At 36.6% G+C, this 18,763-nt stretch overlaps 1 protein-coding gene across 2 annotated transcripts in view; it reads left to right on the forward strand.

Moving 5' to 3' along the window:
- LOC120773413 (neuronal acetylcholine receptor subunit alpha-7) overlaps positions 1 to 18,763 on the forward strand; it is a 94,722-nt gene that overhangs the window by 52,417 nt on the left and 23,542 nt on the right. Inside the window, exons 4-8 of one of the 2 annotated variants that reach the window (XM_040102282.1) lie at positions 2,020 to 2,064; positions 4,991 to 5,100; positions 10,351 to 10,531; positions 17,967 to 18,042; positions 18,504 to 18,698. In XM_040102282.1, the coding sequence (XP_039958216.1) occupies positions 2,020 to 2,064; positions 4,991 to 5,100; positions 10,351 to 10,531; positions 17,967 to 18,042; positions 18,504 to 18,698 (607 nt within the window). The remainder of the gene's footprint in view (positions 1 to 2,019; positions 2,065 to 4,990; positions 5,101 to 10,350; positions 10,532 to 17,966; positions 18,043 to 18,503; positions 18,699 to 18,763) is intronic. The other variant, XM_040102283.1, reaches the window with a different exon arrangement.

Genomic DNA, 18,763 nt, shown 5'->3' on the forward strand with positions numbered 1-18,763 from the left:
TCCAAAAGCATTGTCACATTACCCCAAAATTATTTTCAGTATCACGAGAAAGGAATTCCAAAAACATTTCTTCTACTTCTTTGCATCACAAAACATGTTGGCCAGAATGAATCTTAAAAGCGACAAGAATTCGCCAGTGCTTTATGGCAACTCGAGCGTTTTGGGAAAATGAATTTTAAATGTTTGCCGAAGCTTGGTGAGCATACCAGCATGAAATATCTGCCCGAATTCTTTGCTTGCATGAGACCTCCGCTCTTCTTCATTTTTGGCATATTTGCTTTTAAATTATTCGCTCAGAATTTGTTATCATTTGGCTCATCTTTATGAAGTCAAGACACATTTGTATTTGTTATGGCGTTGCAGATGAAATGTGTTGCCACAACACACATGGACATGTAATGGCAGATTTTCCTCTCAGCTTACACAGACGGTCCGTTGTTTCTGTACCCACATAGCTCTTGAAACAACAACTGCAGTCTCCAGCAATTTTTTCTCATATAACCTCTGAAGGTAGCCGTCGATGCTGAATGCTATTTCAACAAATTTGCCTTCAGCAAACCAGCAATCTTGGCTTTTTTATTCAAAATTTAAAATCTCGACCTACAAAGAATTGGATATTATATTTCGCTTGAAGATATATCAACTTCCAATCACATACACATTTGTCGCATAACAGTGATTAATTACGTAATTATAAATTCAAATTAATTTCCAATTGAATTCATATTTATGACTGTGATATGATTAAAGTAATTAGAAAAAACAATTTTCATTTTGACACTGTTGAAGGACCAACAACAACAACTGCATTAATTTGTACCAAATTTCACCGCCAGCACACGAGAACTAAAGCGACAAATTGAACTAAACAGATATCAAATTAGTGAAACGAGAAAATTTATAAAAATTTGACAATCGGATTCCGTTAAATGGCTCAAACTGCAGCAGAAACTGGGCGAATTCCCCAAAGCAGGCGCAGCTTTACTGTTGTGTGAAAACATTGTCAACACCAAAGCAAACGAGCATGTTGTTGTTATTGGCGTTTATTTATTTACAACACGCCAACAAGCGGCAATTTGCAAACATTTCGCAGCAACGAATTTTGTTGACGTTAACGATTTTTGGACCGCAATTATTCGCCGAGCTTGTGCAATAACAGCAACGGGAGTCAACTGAGCTGAGAGCAAATCAAAAAGCGCACAAATAATTTCCAGCGAAATTTTCCGGTTATTTGCAAAACTCATTGTGGCAACCCTAATTAGCCACAAAGTCCGAGGGTTACCATATTGTGGGATGTACGTTCCGTAAGAACGTGTGAGAGTATATATGTGTGATCTCGTGCCGCTCAGCAATTTAGTCGTTTATAATTTAGGAGCTAATTGCACAGCTGTTTTGTAGTTAAGGTTTTTGAAAGTACTCTCTATAGTTTGAAATTTTATAAATATTTCCTATCCTTCAGACGGTTCAATTTTTGGACCTGTACTGCCATACTAAGATCTTTCTCAGAGTTGATGATTAACTGCCAATCCCACCGAACATGCTCCTTTGACTTTATTGTAAGTAGCTAGCAGTAACCAGTAACCTCCTCTTCAGAAATGGCAAAGAATCGCAAATGGAAGTTCAGTCCACCAGATTTTTTTGCTTTAACTTGTTAAAGTGATTCCAATCTTTAGCTTCTGGGCATTCAAAATAGTGCACACATGACGGTTGGACGCGAGAGTTTACTTATTTTATCGATATTTTTGGTAATGAGAGTACTGCGGTTACTAAGCCGCTTTACAAGGAGTTGCTTAAAATAATTGCAGTTATACATATTATATAAATATCTGACTACTATTTACTTAAGTCACATGGAATGTCTCCAAAAAAATAAGCCACTAATCAATTAATACCTATGTATTTATTTAATAAATTAAGCCTAAAATAATAAAGAATATTATCGTCAATTTGTAAATACCATCAACAAATGCTTACCCTCAATACTAACAGATACTTTATTTGTGCTCTCTCTTTTTGCAGGATGAGAAGAATCAATTGCTCATAACAAATATTTGGCTCAAATTGGTAAGTTGGGAATCAAATCAGTAGCAAATGCAATATATAGAAGTTTGTCACGCCCTACAATAACAAATAACATAACACACATTCTCACTCGTCGGACAAAACTAAACTGAATCAAACACAAATGAATAAAAGCCGAAAATATCAAATAAATCACGAAGCATTATATAAATAAAACACAGCAAAACAAACAAACTGCTGGTCGGTACACAAATTTATTCAAATCTGAACATGTCCGAGCGTCAGATAGTTCGATTAGAGACGCATTAATCTTCAGCGTCGGCAAATCGTCTGTCCAGGGAGTAATGTCAACATCTATTACGGACACACTTGCGCAGAGACAGCAAATAAACATAATTTGTGTTCAAGTGGCGGGAGAAATAAGAACTTGCATTTGTAAGAGGCAATATTGAATACCAAATTTCGATTTACCACAGAGTGCTTTATGTCATTCCTTTCTGTCCATTCCTTTCTTAGAGCGTGATTTGATGATTTTATACACTGAATTTATTGCTTTTCTTTTGGGTAACAAAACTCATTGCTGAACGATTGAATAATTGCTTTTGTATGGCCTGGCGGATTTGAGCTGGTGAGAAATCTGCCATCAGAACGTGATCAATTCCAGAAATTTTTTTTGCTCTGATAAAATTTTGTCAACAAAGGAGAAGAATGAAAGATAAGAAATTGGATAAAAATGGATCCAGACTAAGAAAACCTTCGTAATAAATATATAATAGAAATATCTAGTCTTATCCAGTTCAATATTATTCGTTGGAAAAAGAGTAAAGATGTCAAAACCCTGGAGAACAAGCTTAACTGACAAACAGATAGCTTGGTACAAAAATTTTTTTAAGAATGCTGAAGAAGAAGAAAGCGAATATAACTGACGTTTGCGGCCAAATCTTCAGTTCTCTTCTCGCCTGGTAAACCTTGATATAACAAAGAGTGACAACCCAAATCCAAAGCAAGAAGGGAATATCAAAAAGAAGAAGACAATTCAAGAAAACAAAGAAAGAAACACTCAAATAATTTCAATTATATACCAGCTACAAAGCTGCAATTCACCTAAACGGCTAAGCGGCTAAGCGGCTTTTAGCGAAATTTGATGATGAAGTTGGATTTAATACACTCACACTCTCAAGCAGGCGCTTAGAAACGAGATTTATGTTCTTTTAAATTTTCATCTTCCTTCCTTCCAATGCAAAAAGAATTACAGAATAAAAACATAAGAAAGCACATTTTTTATTCGCAGGGTATGGGTGGGAGTGCGACGGTGCGTATGAGTGACATTAATTGCTTGGCACTTACTTATGTTTGTAATTGTAACTGTTTATGAATGATTGATGTAAGTCTGTTTGTGCAGCTTACTTAGCTATGCACACTTAGAAACCATTTACCTTATTATTCCCACAATAACAACAACAATCATGGCAGTAATTTTGTTCTCATTTCTTTGCATTTTCACAATTACCGATCACTCATTTATGAATTATGGCGTGTAAATTGCACACAAGCTAAACGAAATGTGGCACATGTGCCAAAAAGCTTCTCAAGTACCTGCTTGTATGTACATTGTACATTCTCGAAGTCGCATTGTTCGTTTTGTGTTCAAAGAATATGAATTGGGCGCAATGGCTGATGCCGCTCGTTTGCGATATTTTAGAGCTTTCCTCCGCCTTGCAGACCATCTCCGATATGCCGGTTCCATTTGTAATAGTTTGTAAGTCACGTTTCTCTGTTGCGGTCACCATCCGCTACTCCTTTGCCACAACTCACGATGAAATGCCTTCCATCACTCAGCTTGCAGCACTGCGTTCTTGTAATTTGTCTCTTTCGACTATTGTTCTAGCGCTGGTTATTTGTTCAAGCATATTGGCGAGTCTTTATTTTCGTTTGCTTTGCCAAAATTGCTTTTTGCGGAAATTGGAAACCTCTTTTTCCGTTCCCAATAATAGAAATATGCACATATTTGTCACAGATTGCCAACTGGTGAAGAAGAGCGTGTCTGTTTGTTCAAGTATACCACAATCACTCGCCTCCCCATCATTTGTTTGCAGCCATTTGAGGAGAAAAAAATTAGTTCCAAATAAACAAAAACTGGTAGCTTCTTCAAATTAGGAAAATACAACATGAAAATGATCACGTTTCTAATGCAGTGCTGGTCGCCATCTACTTATTTCTCGACCAAGTTCCCATTTAAGGCTCTCCTCAAGCATTTGTCTCTTTCCTCTGCATCATTCATATAGCATTAGTGCCTTCGTCGAACCCGCTCACATGTTAATACTATGCATTCGCTGAAATCTAAATTAGTGGCTAAAAGCGACCGAAAGTGAGTGCTTGTACTTGTAAAAGCGCTATTCTCCCTTCCATTTTCCATAAGTTCGTTCAAGCGATTTGTCCGCTTTGCATACCGCTTATGATTTGGCGGTTGCGCCAAATGCTCTGTGATTAATTCTGGCAACACATGTACTTAGCAAATTGCATTTTAGCGCAGTAAACAATGCAACACTGCGCTATTAATAAAGGTTTGCCAAAATTAGGCCGCCAAAATGGATCTTAAGTAGAAGCTTTCGATTGTTGTTGTTGCAATTTAAAGCGAATTTTCTGTGCAATCCATCGAGAAGCACTGGAGCAGTCATAAAAAACATTGACTACAATTTTTAATTTTTTTTTAATTTTTAGACGACAATGAAGCAACGAGTAATGGTAAAATTATAATTATTTGGTTGACATAATAAAGTCTCTTAGATGATAGTTTTTAACTTGAAGTATACACATAAGTTGCCGTTATAGTCTTTAAAATGTTTCTATTTATTTTGAAACTCGAATGGTTTCCTAACACTAAAACAGTCTCACAAGTTCTTTGAAAACAATTAAGAATAATCTGTCATCTAAATTTATAACACAACGCTTCTGTTTTGCCGCTTAGGAATGGAATGATATGAACCTACGCTGGAACTCAAGCGAGTATGGCGGTGTACGGGATCTGCGCATTCCTCCACACAGACTTTGGAAACCAGATGTGCTCATGTACAACAGGTGAGTAAACTATTTTAGTGTTAACAACAGCAAACAGGTAATAAAAAGCTTTTTTTATTTTTACGAATGAGTGAAATAGAATAAAAAGGCAACCAATGACAGACATTTTTCGAAAAAAGCATGCAAGTATATATAAACATAGAATTCTACACATTAAAAAATATTCCAGCATACGTAGGTCTTCTGCTGTCTTCTCGTCCTGACCGTAGACAATAAAAAAGCTTCTGCTTATGTTTGTAGTTGTTGCCCTCACTAATGCTGTTTGTGGCATCTGCTGAGCTGCCTTCAGCATTGCAGTGACTAGTCCTCCGGGCGCGATGATTATTCCATTCAAAAGCTTATTTTATTTATTCCTGGAGGCACGTTAAAGTCCCTGAGCGTTTAATGCAGGTCACTACAGTAATTTTCTTATTTTCATTGTTTAGTTTGGCCCTAAGCTCGCCTGCACAACTTCGTATGTATGTATATATATGTATAATCAGTGGTTTGTTTGGTTCCTCTACTCGTGACTGTGTGTTTTCTTACTATTAACATTATTGGGTAGTCGAAAAAGTCTTTTCTTATTTCTAATCAAACTTTAACTTTATTTATTTATTTATTAAACGAAAAATAATAATACAATTATTATTTCACAGAGGAAGAAGCACTAGCTACCTGCGCTTACGGCTAAGAACTTCAACTTAATTTTATTTATATTTATAATGAATTTTAATGAACTTAATATGTACCGTTTTTGTCGACCACTTTTTGCTATTTTTCCGCTAGAGACATTAATGTAAAACTTTTCTGGTTTCTCGGCGAAAAACTGCGACAAGTAATTTTCACAGACTTCTCTTGAAGCCAACTTTACTCCATTAAGGGAATCCGATGGTGCAAGGTCAGGGTTATATGGTGGATCCATCAAAACTTCCCAGCCGAGCTCTCCCAGTTTTTGCCGAGTCATCAAAGATATATATGGTCTAGCTTTGTCCTGACGGAAGACGAAGCCCTTTCTGTTGATCAGTTCTGACCGTTTTTTCGATTGTTTGCTTCGATCTCATCAATTGTTGAGAGTAAAGTGTAGAATCAATCGTTTGACCAGGCTGGAGCAGCTCATAGTGGATGATTCCTTTCCAATCCCGCCAAACACTCAGCATAGCCTTTCGAGGCGTCCTGGTTTTGCGACTATTTGTTGAGCTTCACCACGCTTGGACCATGATCTTTTTCGCACACAATTTTCGTGTTGGAACCACTTTTCGTCTCCTGTTACCATTCGCTACATAAATGGTTCGATTTCATTTCGTTTCAGCAAAGAATCGCAGATGTTAATTCAATTCATTAAATTTTTCACAGACAATTCATGTGGTACCCAAACATCGAGCTTCTTTTTACAGCTAGCCTTTATTAAATGTTTCAAAACCATTTAATGATGAATGTAAAGTTCCTTAGCAATGTTATGGCTACTTATGTGACGGTCCTGGTTAATTTTTTTCATTATTTCATAGACTTTTTCAACGATTAGTCGACCAGAGCGAGGTGCATCGAAATTTCCAGAGCGGGAGCGAGCGAACCATTTTTGTGCTACGCGAACTGATACAGCAACGTCTCCGTAAACTTCTCAAATTTCATTGGTGGCTTGCGTGGAGTTCTACCTTTTTTTATACAAAAATATAGCGAATTTCTCCATTATTATACTCTCGCAACAAAGTTGCTAAGGAGAGTATTATAGTTTTGTTCACATAACGGTTGTTTGTAAGTCCTAAAACTAAAAGAGTCAGATATAGGGTTATATATAACAAAGTGATCAGGGTGACGAGTAGAGTTGAAATCCGGATGTCTGTCTGTCCGTCCGTCCGTCTGTCCGTCCGTCCGTGCAAGCTGTAACTTGAGTAAAAATTTAGATATCATGATGAAATTTGGTACACGTATTTCTTGGTACCATAAGAAGGTTAAGTTCGAAGATGGGCAAAATCGGCCCCTGCCACGCCCACAAAATGGCGAAAACCGAAAACCTATAAAGTGTCATAACTAAGTCATAAATAAAGATATTAAAGTGAAATTTGGCATAAAGGATTGTATTAGGGAGAAGCATATTTGGACATATTTTTTTTGAAAAGTGGGTGTGGCCCCGCCCCCTACTAAGTTTTTTGTACATATCTCGGAAACTACTATAGCTATGTCAACCAACCTCTATAGAGTCGTTTTCTTCAGGTATTTCCATATACAGTACAAAAATGGAGGAAATCGGATAATAACCACGCCCACCTCCCATACAAAGGATATGTTGAAAATCACTAAAAGTGCGTTAACCGACTAAAAGAAAACGTCAAAAAAACTAAATTTTACGGAAGAAATGGCAGAGGAAAGCTGCACCTAGGTTTTTTTTTAAATTGAGAATGGGCGTGGCGTCGCCCACTTATGGACCAAAAACCATATCTCAGGAACTACTCGACGGATTTCAATGAAATTCGGTATGTATTATTTTCTTAACACCCTGATGACATGTGAGAAATATGGGTGAAATCGGTTCACAACCACGCCTTCTTCCAATATAACGCTATTTTGAGTTCCATCTGATGCCTTCTCTGTATAATATATACATTAGGAAATGAAAATACAATTCAATACTCAAAATACACAAATTGAGCTAATCTAATTAATTTTACAGCAAAATAAAAAAATATGTAAAGGACGGATAATGAAATCTCGATTATCACTTTATCATGCGAGAGTATAAAGTGTTCGGTGACACTCGAACTTAGCTCTTCCTTACTTGTTTCCACTCATTTTTGAACAGCTGTAGCTTTTTTTCAACTTTCCTGTAGCTTTTTTTCAACTTTCCGAATTTAATTTTTAGTAGCACTGCAGATATACGACTGTAACGCCACCTATTGACAAAATACGAAAAGTCTTTTTCGACTACTCAATAATTTAAAAGTTGATGACAAAGGAAACTAATTTAAAGATATGTTTTAGAAATGTATCGATCAGAGAATAACAAAGTCAAGGAATTTACGTAGAAGGAGTTTTATAGCAGCCTTTTCAACATTTCAGTGAAACATCTCGAATTTTAATCGATAAAGTCAACCTGAAACACAGTAGTGCTCATACTCATAAATTATGCGGCACGCGTAGTATTTTCGAATAAAAAACCCCGATTTCTGGCGTTTTAATTGCCGATGTCAACTGAAACATTCACAAGCAGCGTAACAGGAGGCACATATAATAATTGCATACAAATAATATTTCATACGTGTGCTTGAATGGAATACAGAAGGCAGCGAAATTAATATTTCAATGAGGACTTTAAGCCAAATCAGCATTAATTGTGTTTATTGTTTCACTCTCTGCACTTGGAAACGCTCCTCGGGGTGTGGAGAATCTGCATACGTGGTCACGCATAAATACTTGTGTATGTGAGGCGCGTGGCTGCAAAGTCGTGTCGTGTTAATCCTCACATTCAAAGCGAAGCAAAAAGTGTGAGCATGTGCTAAATCACAGAAATAAAGTTGCCATAATCCGTTACGCACACACCACACACCAATGCACAGTACGAAGTCCCACATGGCCATATTTTTCATTTTAAGTCTTCTTTTAGTCTTTTTATTTTTTTGTTATTATAAGTTTCAATAAAAACTAAATATTCCATATAAATCTTATAAAGTGAGTAGAATTAATCTCAAACAATTATACTAGTCACATGAATGCAAAGATTTCGGGTACGAAAGAAGTAATATTTAACATATTTCCTACTGGGCACAAGTTTACGTACTTCTCCGTGTAAATGCCTCGCTTTTGATTACCTCCTCAGACACATTTTATTGCACTTTTCTCTTTCCTCTTGCCCACTTTGCGTGGGCATGACTGTAGGACATTGGCATCGCCGATACAACACATAAATCATCAATGTTTCCACACTCAAGTCAATATCAGAATGGCAGCGCTACGAAAAGTAATATGTGCGCCACACAGTTTCACTGTGCTTTACCCATATATGCCATAAATTTGGCATAATTGTGTCTTCGTAAAATAAATATTTGTATAAACCTTGAAATGACTTGTGTTAAGGCGTTGCACAGTAACAATAAACTAAATATAATTATTTATTATTTCTCTATTTATGAGAAAGCATAACTAATAAAAATGTATACGAATTCGAACTAAGCACTCCTTAATAGATAGTGGCTGTCAGAGCCTTGTCAAGTAGAGGCAATTCGTACGCAACACCCTCTTCCTCTCTCTTTCATTCTAGCACATTACCGCCATCAACTTTTGGCGCGATTTTCATTTCTGCAACAATTTACGACCTTTCTACCTCCCGACTATTTTTTGTTCAGTTTTGTAAACCTTGACTTTCTTGCACAAATATCCCCGGGGTGCATTCGCCCACGCGCACACATACACGCACATTAATTGTTCTTATTTTTCACTTACTCAGCTTTCCGCATGTCACTCACGTGCTGACTTACGTCGGTCGCACTAAATGAACTTCCCGTTGTTATTACCTTCTTCCGTCTCCTCCACTCTTTGTACACACTCTCTCTTGGTTTACCTCTACACTTACATGCGTCCATATGAGCTTTTGAATATAGTGAACATTATTTCACAATTTTAGTTTCCAAACAGTTGTTTTTTGTTATTTTTTCATTTTTTGTCTGCTTTCGTTCATTATTTTTTACGAGGGCACTCATACGGGTAGTGTTCTTACGACTGTTTCACGTCTCATTAGTTGCTTTTATTGCTCTTTGATATTGTTGTTATTATTTATGTTTTACTGTATTTCATTGCATTTTATTTCACTTCATTCATTCATTTTCATTATTTGTTTGTCATCCACAATTCAAGACGAGAAAATAAATAATAAAAACAACAATGGCTGAGCATTTATTCGCACTTTCCCGTCACTGACTGTCTTTTGGACGAATATTAGCTCTTATTGTGACTTTAGAGAATTTTTAGAGTAAGATTTATGTACAAGTATGTTATATAACTTCAAACTTAACCGAACTTCCTGCTATTTCCAGGGATGCTCAAACTTTCTTTAGAACTAACTACATGTTAATATGAGGCTACAATTGCGGATCTGAATGTTACTAACTACCCTCTATAAATTCAAATAAAATATTTTTTCAGAAACTTATTCCTTCACAAAAATTTAAGAGAAAATAATTCTCATACGATTAAGAAACTTCATAAATCGATGAGATGTTATAATTGAAAACAGTAGTTCACTTAACATTTATGAATTAACTTGACTTTCCTTTTCCACAGCGCCGATGAGGGTTTCGACGGCACCTACGCCACCAATGTTGTGGTCCGAAATAACGGCTCATGCCTGTACGTGCCGCCCGGCATTTTTAAGTCCACCTGTAAAATCGACATCACATGGTTCCCATTCGACGATCAGCGCTGTGAAATGAAATTCGGCTCTTGGACATATGATGGCTTTCAGGTGAGCACACACACAATTTTGCGAAAAATACATTAACTTTAACTAACTCTTTTAATTAACATCAAAGTTTAAAATAATGAAATTTCTAGCGCGACAAAATTGAGTAAAGCAGAAATGATAGCCAATAATGGACCCACAAACGAATTTTACAAGCCGCGAACAATTTCATCGACGTAATTTGGTGGAATTAATTTAATGGCTTTTTAATTTGCTCGCTGCAGTCAATTTGCTCTTTTGTCTCTTCTATAAATTCTCCTTTTGCAACTCAAGCTGTTTCCCTTTTTTCCAGTCGCGATGGTTGTCATGCAATTACCGTTATTACTGTGCCATCATTATGAGCAGTTGACACAGGATTTAGCGTTTTATAATTATGGCAATTTAGAGAATACCGTGCAAAGTGAAAATGGCTCTAAATCAACTAACTTAACAATATGTGTGAAAATTTAATATCATTAAGTAATTCTTTTAAAATCTTTGTCCTTCCATTATATGTATTATAATCATGGATATTGGACCATTTTCGCAACTCGTTCTAACCTAAAACCACTTTAACAAACTAAAATGCATTTCTCTCCTCAATAGCGGGAAGTAGTTGGAGGAAACCCACTGCACACCAAACTCTTCTCATGTCTTGACTTACAGAGAACTTTTTTACTTTTAAAAGTGAAATAAATAAAACTTTTTCTTCAAAGTAAATCCGCATCACACATAAATATGTCTCTTTCAAATAAGTTCTGTATTGCTGCAACTGACTCAAAAGTATTTAAGCGCAAACAGATGGCAACAATGGCTGAACTATTCGATATTCCTCAACCAATATAACCGAAAAATCACTGAAATTCGAATACCACAAAGCATTCGAACCTTAGCTAAAGCAAAAACAGTTAAGTTGCAACAAAAAACATTCTGCCACACCACCAAAGGCATTGACTGCCGTAGAGTTGGCGTTGCAGTGGCGCCCTGAAAGCTTTTCTTCGTTTCGCGGTTGCTAAGAATTGCTCTGAGTAAGTGATGATGCGCATTTGCAAATAGTCATATGGGCATATACGAGTATCTATGTTTTTCGGCTGAAAATCTACGATGTTGCATATTTACCGACACTTCACTGCACCAATTCTAGATTTATTATGCCACTAAAAGCGTTCGCAATTCCACGCGGCGCTTCTGCGGCGGCAGGGACATTGATAAGTGTTGGCGTTTGGTGGTAAGTCGACAGCGCGAATTATGGCGAGTAAATACACAAATCAATCGCAATTTAACGCTTGAAATCGTAGAGAGCAGCGCTGAAATAATCTATTCGTAGTTGCAAGTATTGGCTGCAAGATCGTTAATTTGCGAATGTAACTTTGATAAGCTCTCTTTGAGTTGAAAATATGCCTTGGCGCCGCCACGGTAGGAGCTGACGTACAACGGCATACGAGAAGCCGCCAACCGAGTACGTAAAGTTGGCATAAATGTTTGATTTTGGCTGTTCTTTGCAACCGCGAAACAAATATAGTTGAAAGCCGAAGTTGCTCAAGTTGAAATTGCGATTTGTTGCGGTTGCTTCTCGCACAGCTTCTAGTCACAATTGTTAATTTATATTTTGGCATCAGCATTCTTTCCAGCGCAAACGATTTCAATGTAATATTTCACGAAGAAACTTTTCGTGGCGAAAGACGGAAACGAAACTGTAGACGGTCCAGTCTCACTGGGACGTTCATGTGTGCTATAAATTAGAAAATCTTAATATTCATGTGGATATGATTCTTGTTGTAAAAATTTCATATATAGAATAGGCAAGTGTAAATTTTTTACTTAACAAAGCAATTTGACTGGAAAATATCCCCGATTCCTTAAGTATTTACTTTTGCTTGCAAATTAATTAAGTTAGATGTCTTTCGCCATTCCTTGTCTGATGGAATCAGTTCAACCAGAGAGACAACGAAATATCCAACACTAAATGAACCATGGAAGTTGGTTATAGTTCTCCAGGTTTGTAAACGGTGAGAAATATGCGAGATGCTTTCAGCTTTATTAGAAAAGTTCTCAAGTGAGACTTTGAACCCCAAAAAAATGGTACAGCCATTCAAGAGCTTTTTTATTTTCAGAGAAGTTTTAGAATTTTTTTATTTAGACTGAAATTGTTGCACGAAAATATATTTCTGGCATATTTTATATACAATTTCGACTAATCTGGCTTTCGTACTATTCCTGGAATACTGTACCCACTTACTTGCCAAGAGAGCGACATCAGACACCAGTTTCACTTGATATTAGAAAGAGTTATTTTTTACCCCGTTGTCCTCTTTTTCCGGCTGTGCTTGCACGCTTCTCTTAATGTATATTTAAAAGCTGAATTTTGTTGAATATTTCATTTGCATTGCACAGACTTTTTAATATGGCTTTTAAGCGCCGGAGGTCAAACAACTCCATTGGGCGGATAACCTTGTTGCAATACTGAATTAAGAATAACAACAAATGTGTATGCTGCCATGACACCTTTTAGTGAGTATTTCCCACTTGGCTAAATCCATGATTTTGCCGCTTTTTCGTTTCATATAAATACTCTCGCACTTTTCCTCGGCATTGTGTGGGGGAAGCAGAGGCACAAGTCATTTGGAATTCAGTAAAAAATTAGCACATTTTTACGGTTACTCTGATACATACATACACACATGTATGAGCATTTTAAGTAGTCGTGGAGGTGAGTCAGTAGAGCCGGATATCCGCAGTAGTAAGTTATACGTTCTCTTGGGAGAGCTGATAGGCAAGGTTGAGTTGAACGTTATTTACCTTTTTGATCTCATGTGGCTAACAATTGCTTGTATCTTAAATCGCTTGTTGTTGCAAATAAGTAGTATGAGATTGAAAAAGTGAGTAATTGCATTTAATGCAATTTACGATAGAATATAAGATAATAGTAAATTTTAGGGCGGCGGAGGCAGCGGTCCACACCGTTCACAGCAACAAAATTGTATTAAAAATCGTACATTGGAAACCTTTTAAGCTTTGTTATGCGACCAAGCATCAATTAAAACTAATTTACAACAATTTGTTCCCCAAAAATATATAAATATTAATTATATAACAATAAGTACCTAACTATCTACACATAAGTGGTCAATTGAAAATTTCCCGGCTTGAGACATAGACACATAGATGGCGCTGCTAGAACTAAAAGCATATGAACTTTAATCTTCAGAAAGTCTGTATATAAGTTTGCCAGTTGTCGGATGATTAGTTTGTGAACTATTTTATTTTGAGTTAAGCAGTTTTAGTTACTGGAAAATAAAATTAATAAAATATTGTTTTTTGAAGCGAGAGCTTGATGACAAGTTTCCGCGCAATGCCTCAGAAAAATCAACCAACAAGGATTGTTATGCTAAGTTTAGACCTGGTGAAATGATCACTGAAGGCGGCGAACACAGTGGATGCCCAAATAAAGGCGAAAACATCAAAAATGTCCAAAATATATCTGCAGCCACCATATTCTCCAGATCTGGCTCCATGTTCTCAGATCTCAAACGAATGCTCGCTGGGAAGATATTTTCGTTGAATGAAGATATGATCGCCGCAATTGTGGCCTATTTTGAAGCAAAGGATAAATCGTACTGTATTGAAAAGTTGTAAGGTCGCCATAATCAGTGTATCGCTCTTTAAAGTAATTACCAGGTTGTTCAATAAGTTTTGTTGTTTGATAAGAAAAACAGAATTTTATGATTTAAAATACACTTCATTATTCAGTATAATCTCCCTGAATATTAATACACTTGCTCAAACGATCCTCTAATCTGTGGATCCCATCCCTGAAGTGAGAATCCGGAAGGTCTGCAAAATACTCTTCAACAGCCGCTATGAACTCTTCATTTGATGAATTTCGCTTGCCACGCATAAATTTTTTGAGTTCTGGAAACAATTGGAAGTCGCTGGGGGCCAAATCCGATGAATACGGTGGATGTTCCTACTATTCGAACTTTAATTCATGGATTTTAGCCATTGTCAAAATGCTCTTGTGACACGGTGCATTGCCCTGATGAAAAAGGATTTTTTTCTTCTGCAAACAAGGTGTTTTCCCACGAATTTTTCCTTCAAATAAAAAGGTTGCAATAATATTCAGAATTAATTGTTTTACCAGTTTGCAAGTAATCCACAAACGAAATTCCTCTCGCATCCCAAAAAACTGATGACATAACCTTCTTGGCCGATTTCCGGACACGAACTCTTTTCGAAGCGGAACAAATTGGTTCACACCATTCTTTAGTCTGTTGTTTTTATTCAGGATCATGGTGATAGACCCAAGTCTCATCCATAGTGATGAATCGACGCACAAAATTCATAAGCATAAGAATGTGTTTTTGTCCCATTGTGCACACAACTTTCTAAAACCCGAAATTTCACTTAAAATATGGCTCACACTGATGTGTAGAGCTTCCACTAAATCTCTTTCAGTCAATCGACGATCTTCCGAAACCATATCCTGTATTTTGGCTATGATTTCTGGTAATGATGCCCGTTTCGAACGTCCTTCACGTGGATCGTTTTCAAGGCTTTTACGACCACGTTTAAATTCAGCTACCAAACTCTCTGCTGTTCTAGTCATTATACGCTTTTGAGATTCGTTTTTGAATTTCTTTTGGTGCTACACCTTCCAAAAATAAGAATTTTATCACTGCACGATATTCAATTTCTTCCATTGTAAAAAAATACTGTTACTCGGCGACACTAAATGGCTTGTAAACAAAGAATGAATTGACAGATTGAAATGAAACTTCACATACGTCACAATTCATATGAAGATTGTACCAACAAAACAAAATAAATTTGAGCTGGTAGCAACGTCCTCTCTTATTGAACGACAAAACTTATTGAAAAACCTGGTATGTTGAATAAAAAATCTAATTTTGCACAAAAAATGTTTTTTACTATGGTAGGCCGGGGACTTATTAATTGACCAATTACGCCAACAAGAGCATCTAAAAGTTTTTAAAGGTTCCAAGTTAAACTTATAGTTTTTACATTCGAAAAACTGTACTAATTCGCACTATACGAGTAGTGTTGTATGTGATTCAACATTATTTTCTAACTAAAATTAATTATGTAATATTTATTTGGGAGTTACTGCATTCCCCTCTATCTTTCAAAAATTCAAGGCGAGCAGCAAACAAATAAAAGTTAAATAAAGACCAACAACTTTCAGAAGATTTAGAACTTTTCCTATCAAAAGCAGCACTATTCACTACGAAGTTTAGAATTCGATTGAAGACTTCTCGATTTGTTCGGACGGCAGCAATGCACCTTTTCATGGGGTTAATAGAAACTTTAAGATGCAATCAGGCGTTATCAGTTTAGCGAGAAACATTTATTTTCCCTAGCAAACTGCCCTATAAGCTCACAAATACTCTGACGCACACATTAACACAATTTTTCACGAAGCCGGTCTGTGAAATAAATTCTGAAGCTGCAGGGATTGCAATCGAAGCCAATTTCATTTCGCCGACACAGCCAGCAGCAGGCGAAGAATTACATTGAAATTGAGAAATTCTTCAGCGACCACAAGTGATTCATGCAAAGAAAGCGAAACTTAGAGATGTGAACGCAGCGATTCCGCTTGTGGTGCATGAGCAGATTAGCTATGAACCGATGGCGGTAAAACAAGAGCAATATAAAAATTTTTCAATACTTAAATGAAATGTAGTCGTTAAATTTCTCTATTATTATGGATATTGGCTCACCACTGGTCGTGGCTAAATTTCGAATTTATTTGGCCTTCCAGAAAAGAAATGCAACGTTATGCCAATATTGCGATAGTGCATTTGATTGAGGCACAATTTTCCCAGGTCAGCCACATTATTTTCATGAAATTGCAATATACAACAACAACACATGCATCAAGGCGATTCGCGTTCATTGCAAATGAAAGGAATTTCAACGCAAGTTCGTCCAGAAATAACCACTGTACATTGAACGCCATATAATCGCAGCCATCCGAGTAGAGATCACCACTCTTATTGCCGAATTTTACTTTTCAAAGACTGCAATTTTTGTAATCATATTTACTGCAGAACTAATTTTGATGTTCACTATGAAGAAAAAACGATATGTTTGACATTAACCTAAATAATACACTTGTCGAAGATACAGCTCTCGTAGTTGATTGCTTCAATTATCAAGAGAACAGAGATTTGTTCCTATATATTACGAGTATTTGGTCTGACCTCCACGTACTTATGCTTTTACAAAGCAAGAAAACTGGCAAAAGTTTTGTGATTCTGTAGCCACCAGTCACAGGGTTACACTTCATACCAACTTCTAAAGAATGAGTATTTCTATTTGCATTTAATTAAAAAAGAATTGCGAAAGTTCTGTGTTATTTGCAATTCGAAGGATTCTGCACTGGTCACAACCCAATGTCAAGCAACAATTGTATCCAGCCTTGCAAAATTTAAACTGTAAACAACGCACAACTATAATAATGAAAATAACGGTAATAATGGCAACGGCATAAAATAAATACAAGCGCAAATTCTAAACCTCGTCGTAACTATAAAAACTTGCAGGCGACACAGGTAGTTGTGGTTGTTGTTGTTGCTGCGCAGATGAGAAAACTTTCACTTTGACACACAACAACGCAGCAAAATTCCTTCTTAGTCCTCACTCCTATGCAGCAAGTTTCATCAGTCCCCCTCCTCTTTTTCCTATGCGCAAGTTTCATAAATCCGCGCTTTGTCCGTTTGCCCGTCGGCCAAAAGCGACCTTGCGAGCGAACTAACTCAACCACTCACAAAGCGACGAGCAAACAATGCTACGGTGACAGCTAACTGTCAGCAGAGAAGCAAGAAACGTCAGACGTCAGAATTCCAAAGCAAATGCTAAATATTTGTACACGAATATGTGAGCAAAAGAGCGAACTTGAAAGTCTCTCACGTTTGTTAACTGTGGCAAGGCTACGTGGGTTCCTTTAGGACGTTTAAGTGATTTAATATTATATTGTATACTTATATATGTACATGGTATTCTGTCCAAGAAACAAATCCTCAACGAATTGCTTGGTTTTTTATACTAGTACTCACTTCTGTTCCAGTTTTCATTGCTATCAATTTTTTCGAATCATTTATTCTCAATGACAATTACCTTGGCTCTTTTTTACCATTCCTTGAAGTGTTAAAGCATTTTTCAGTATTCGATTTACTTACATCTATTGAAGTAGTTTATATGTTAAGTGTAGGCAATCCTTAATTGAGCTTCGGCGGTCGGTAAATCATCGTACCAAGTGCTCTTACTTGGCGGCTGTGTTAAAACGTTTCCCAACAGCTCTGGGAAAGGTGTTGGGAATTAGGTAATTAAACAGAAATTTTTGGTTAAATGGTTAATGAAGTTTATATAAATTAAATTCGCCTGTTTAGTTAAAAGGTGTGTGCTTAATTGGCGGACTTTTATTTAATTATCTTTCCAGCTGGACTTGCAATTGCAGGATGAAGCCGGCGGTGACATCTCAAGTTTCATAACGAATGGCGAATGGGACTTGCTAGGTAAGACAGAGTTCGCAAGTGCAACTAGTAGTCTCAAATAATCTTTCTTAAATAATCTCGCAATAATCTTATATAATTAACTAACAGTTTAATTAACTCACAATTTATAAAAATAGTAAATCTCTTCATTTCTGCTCTTGCTTTGACATATTTACCACTGCTCATGTTAAAAAAAGAGAACTATCTAAAAATTCTCTACAAACAAGCAATAAAGAATCACTCTACATTTTTTTACCAAACTATTAACAATTCATCACTCTCTCATTTACATTTGAACATTCTTAAATTTTCATATGCACAATTTCAAATTGACATATTTTTTATTAATCCTATCTAATGCGCAACTTTCTCTTTCTCTCTCTCCCTCTCTCTCCCAAAAAATAAAACACCGAAAACCATTCACCCTCTCTTGCATTCGTATTCGCAACGACGATCGTGCTCTCTTTGCACTCTCTTTGCAGGCGTGCCCGGTAAACGAAATGAAATCTACTATAATTGCTGCCCAGAACCTTATATTGACATAACGTTCGCCATTTTAATACGACGGAAAACTTTGTACTATTTTTTTAACTTAATTGTGCCGTGCGTACTGATAGCCTCAATGGCACTGCTAGGGTTCACACTGCCCCCCGATTCTGGTGAGAAGCTCTCGCTCGGTAAGTGTCGTATGTCCGTAAGCTTTGTGCCCTCGAAAAGGCAATTTAAATAAAATTACCCAACC

This window comes from Bactrocera tryoni, chromosome 4 (genome assembly GCF_016617805.1).
Source record: "Bactrocera tryoni isolate S06 chromosome 4, CSIRO_BtryS06_freeze2, whole genome shotgun sequence".
NCBI classification, from domain to species: Eukaryota; Metazoa; Arthropoda; class Insecta; order Diptera; family Tephritidae; genus Bactrocera; species Bactrocera tryoni.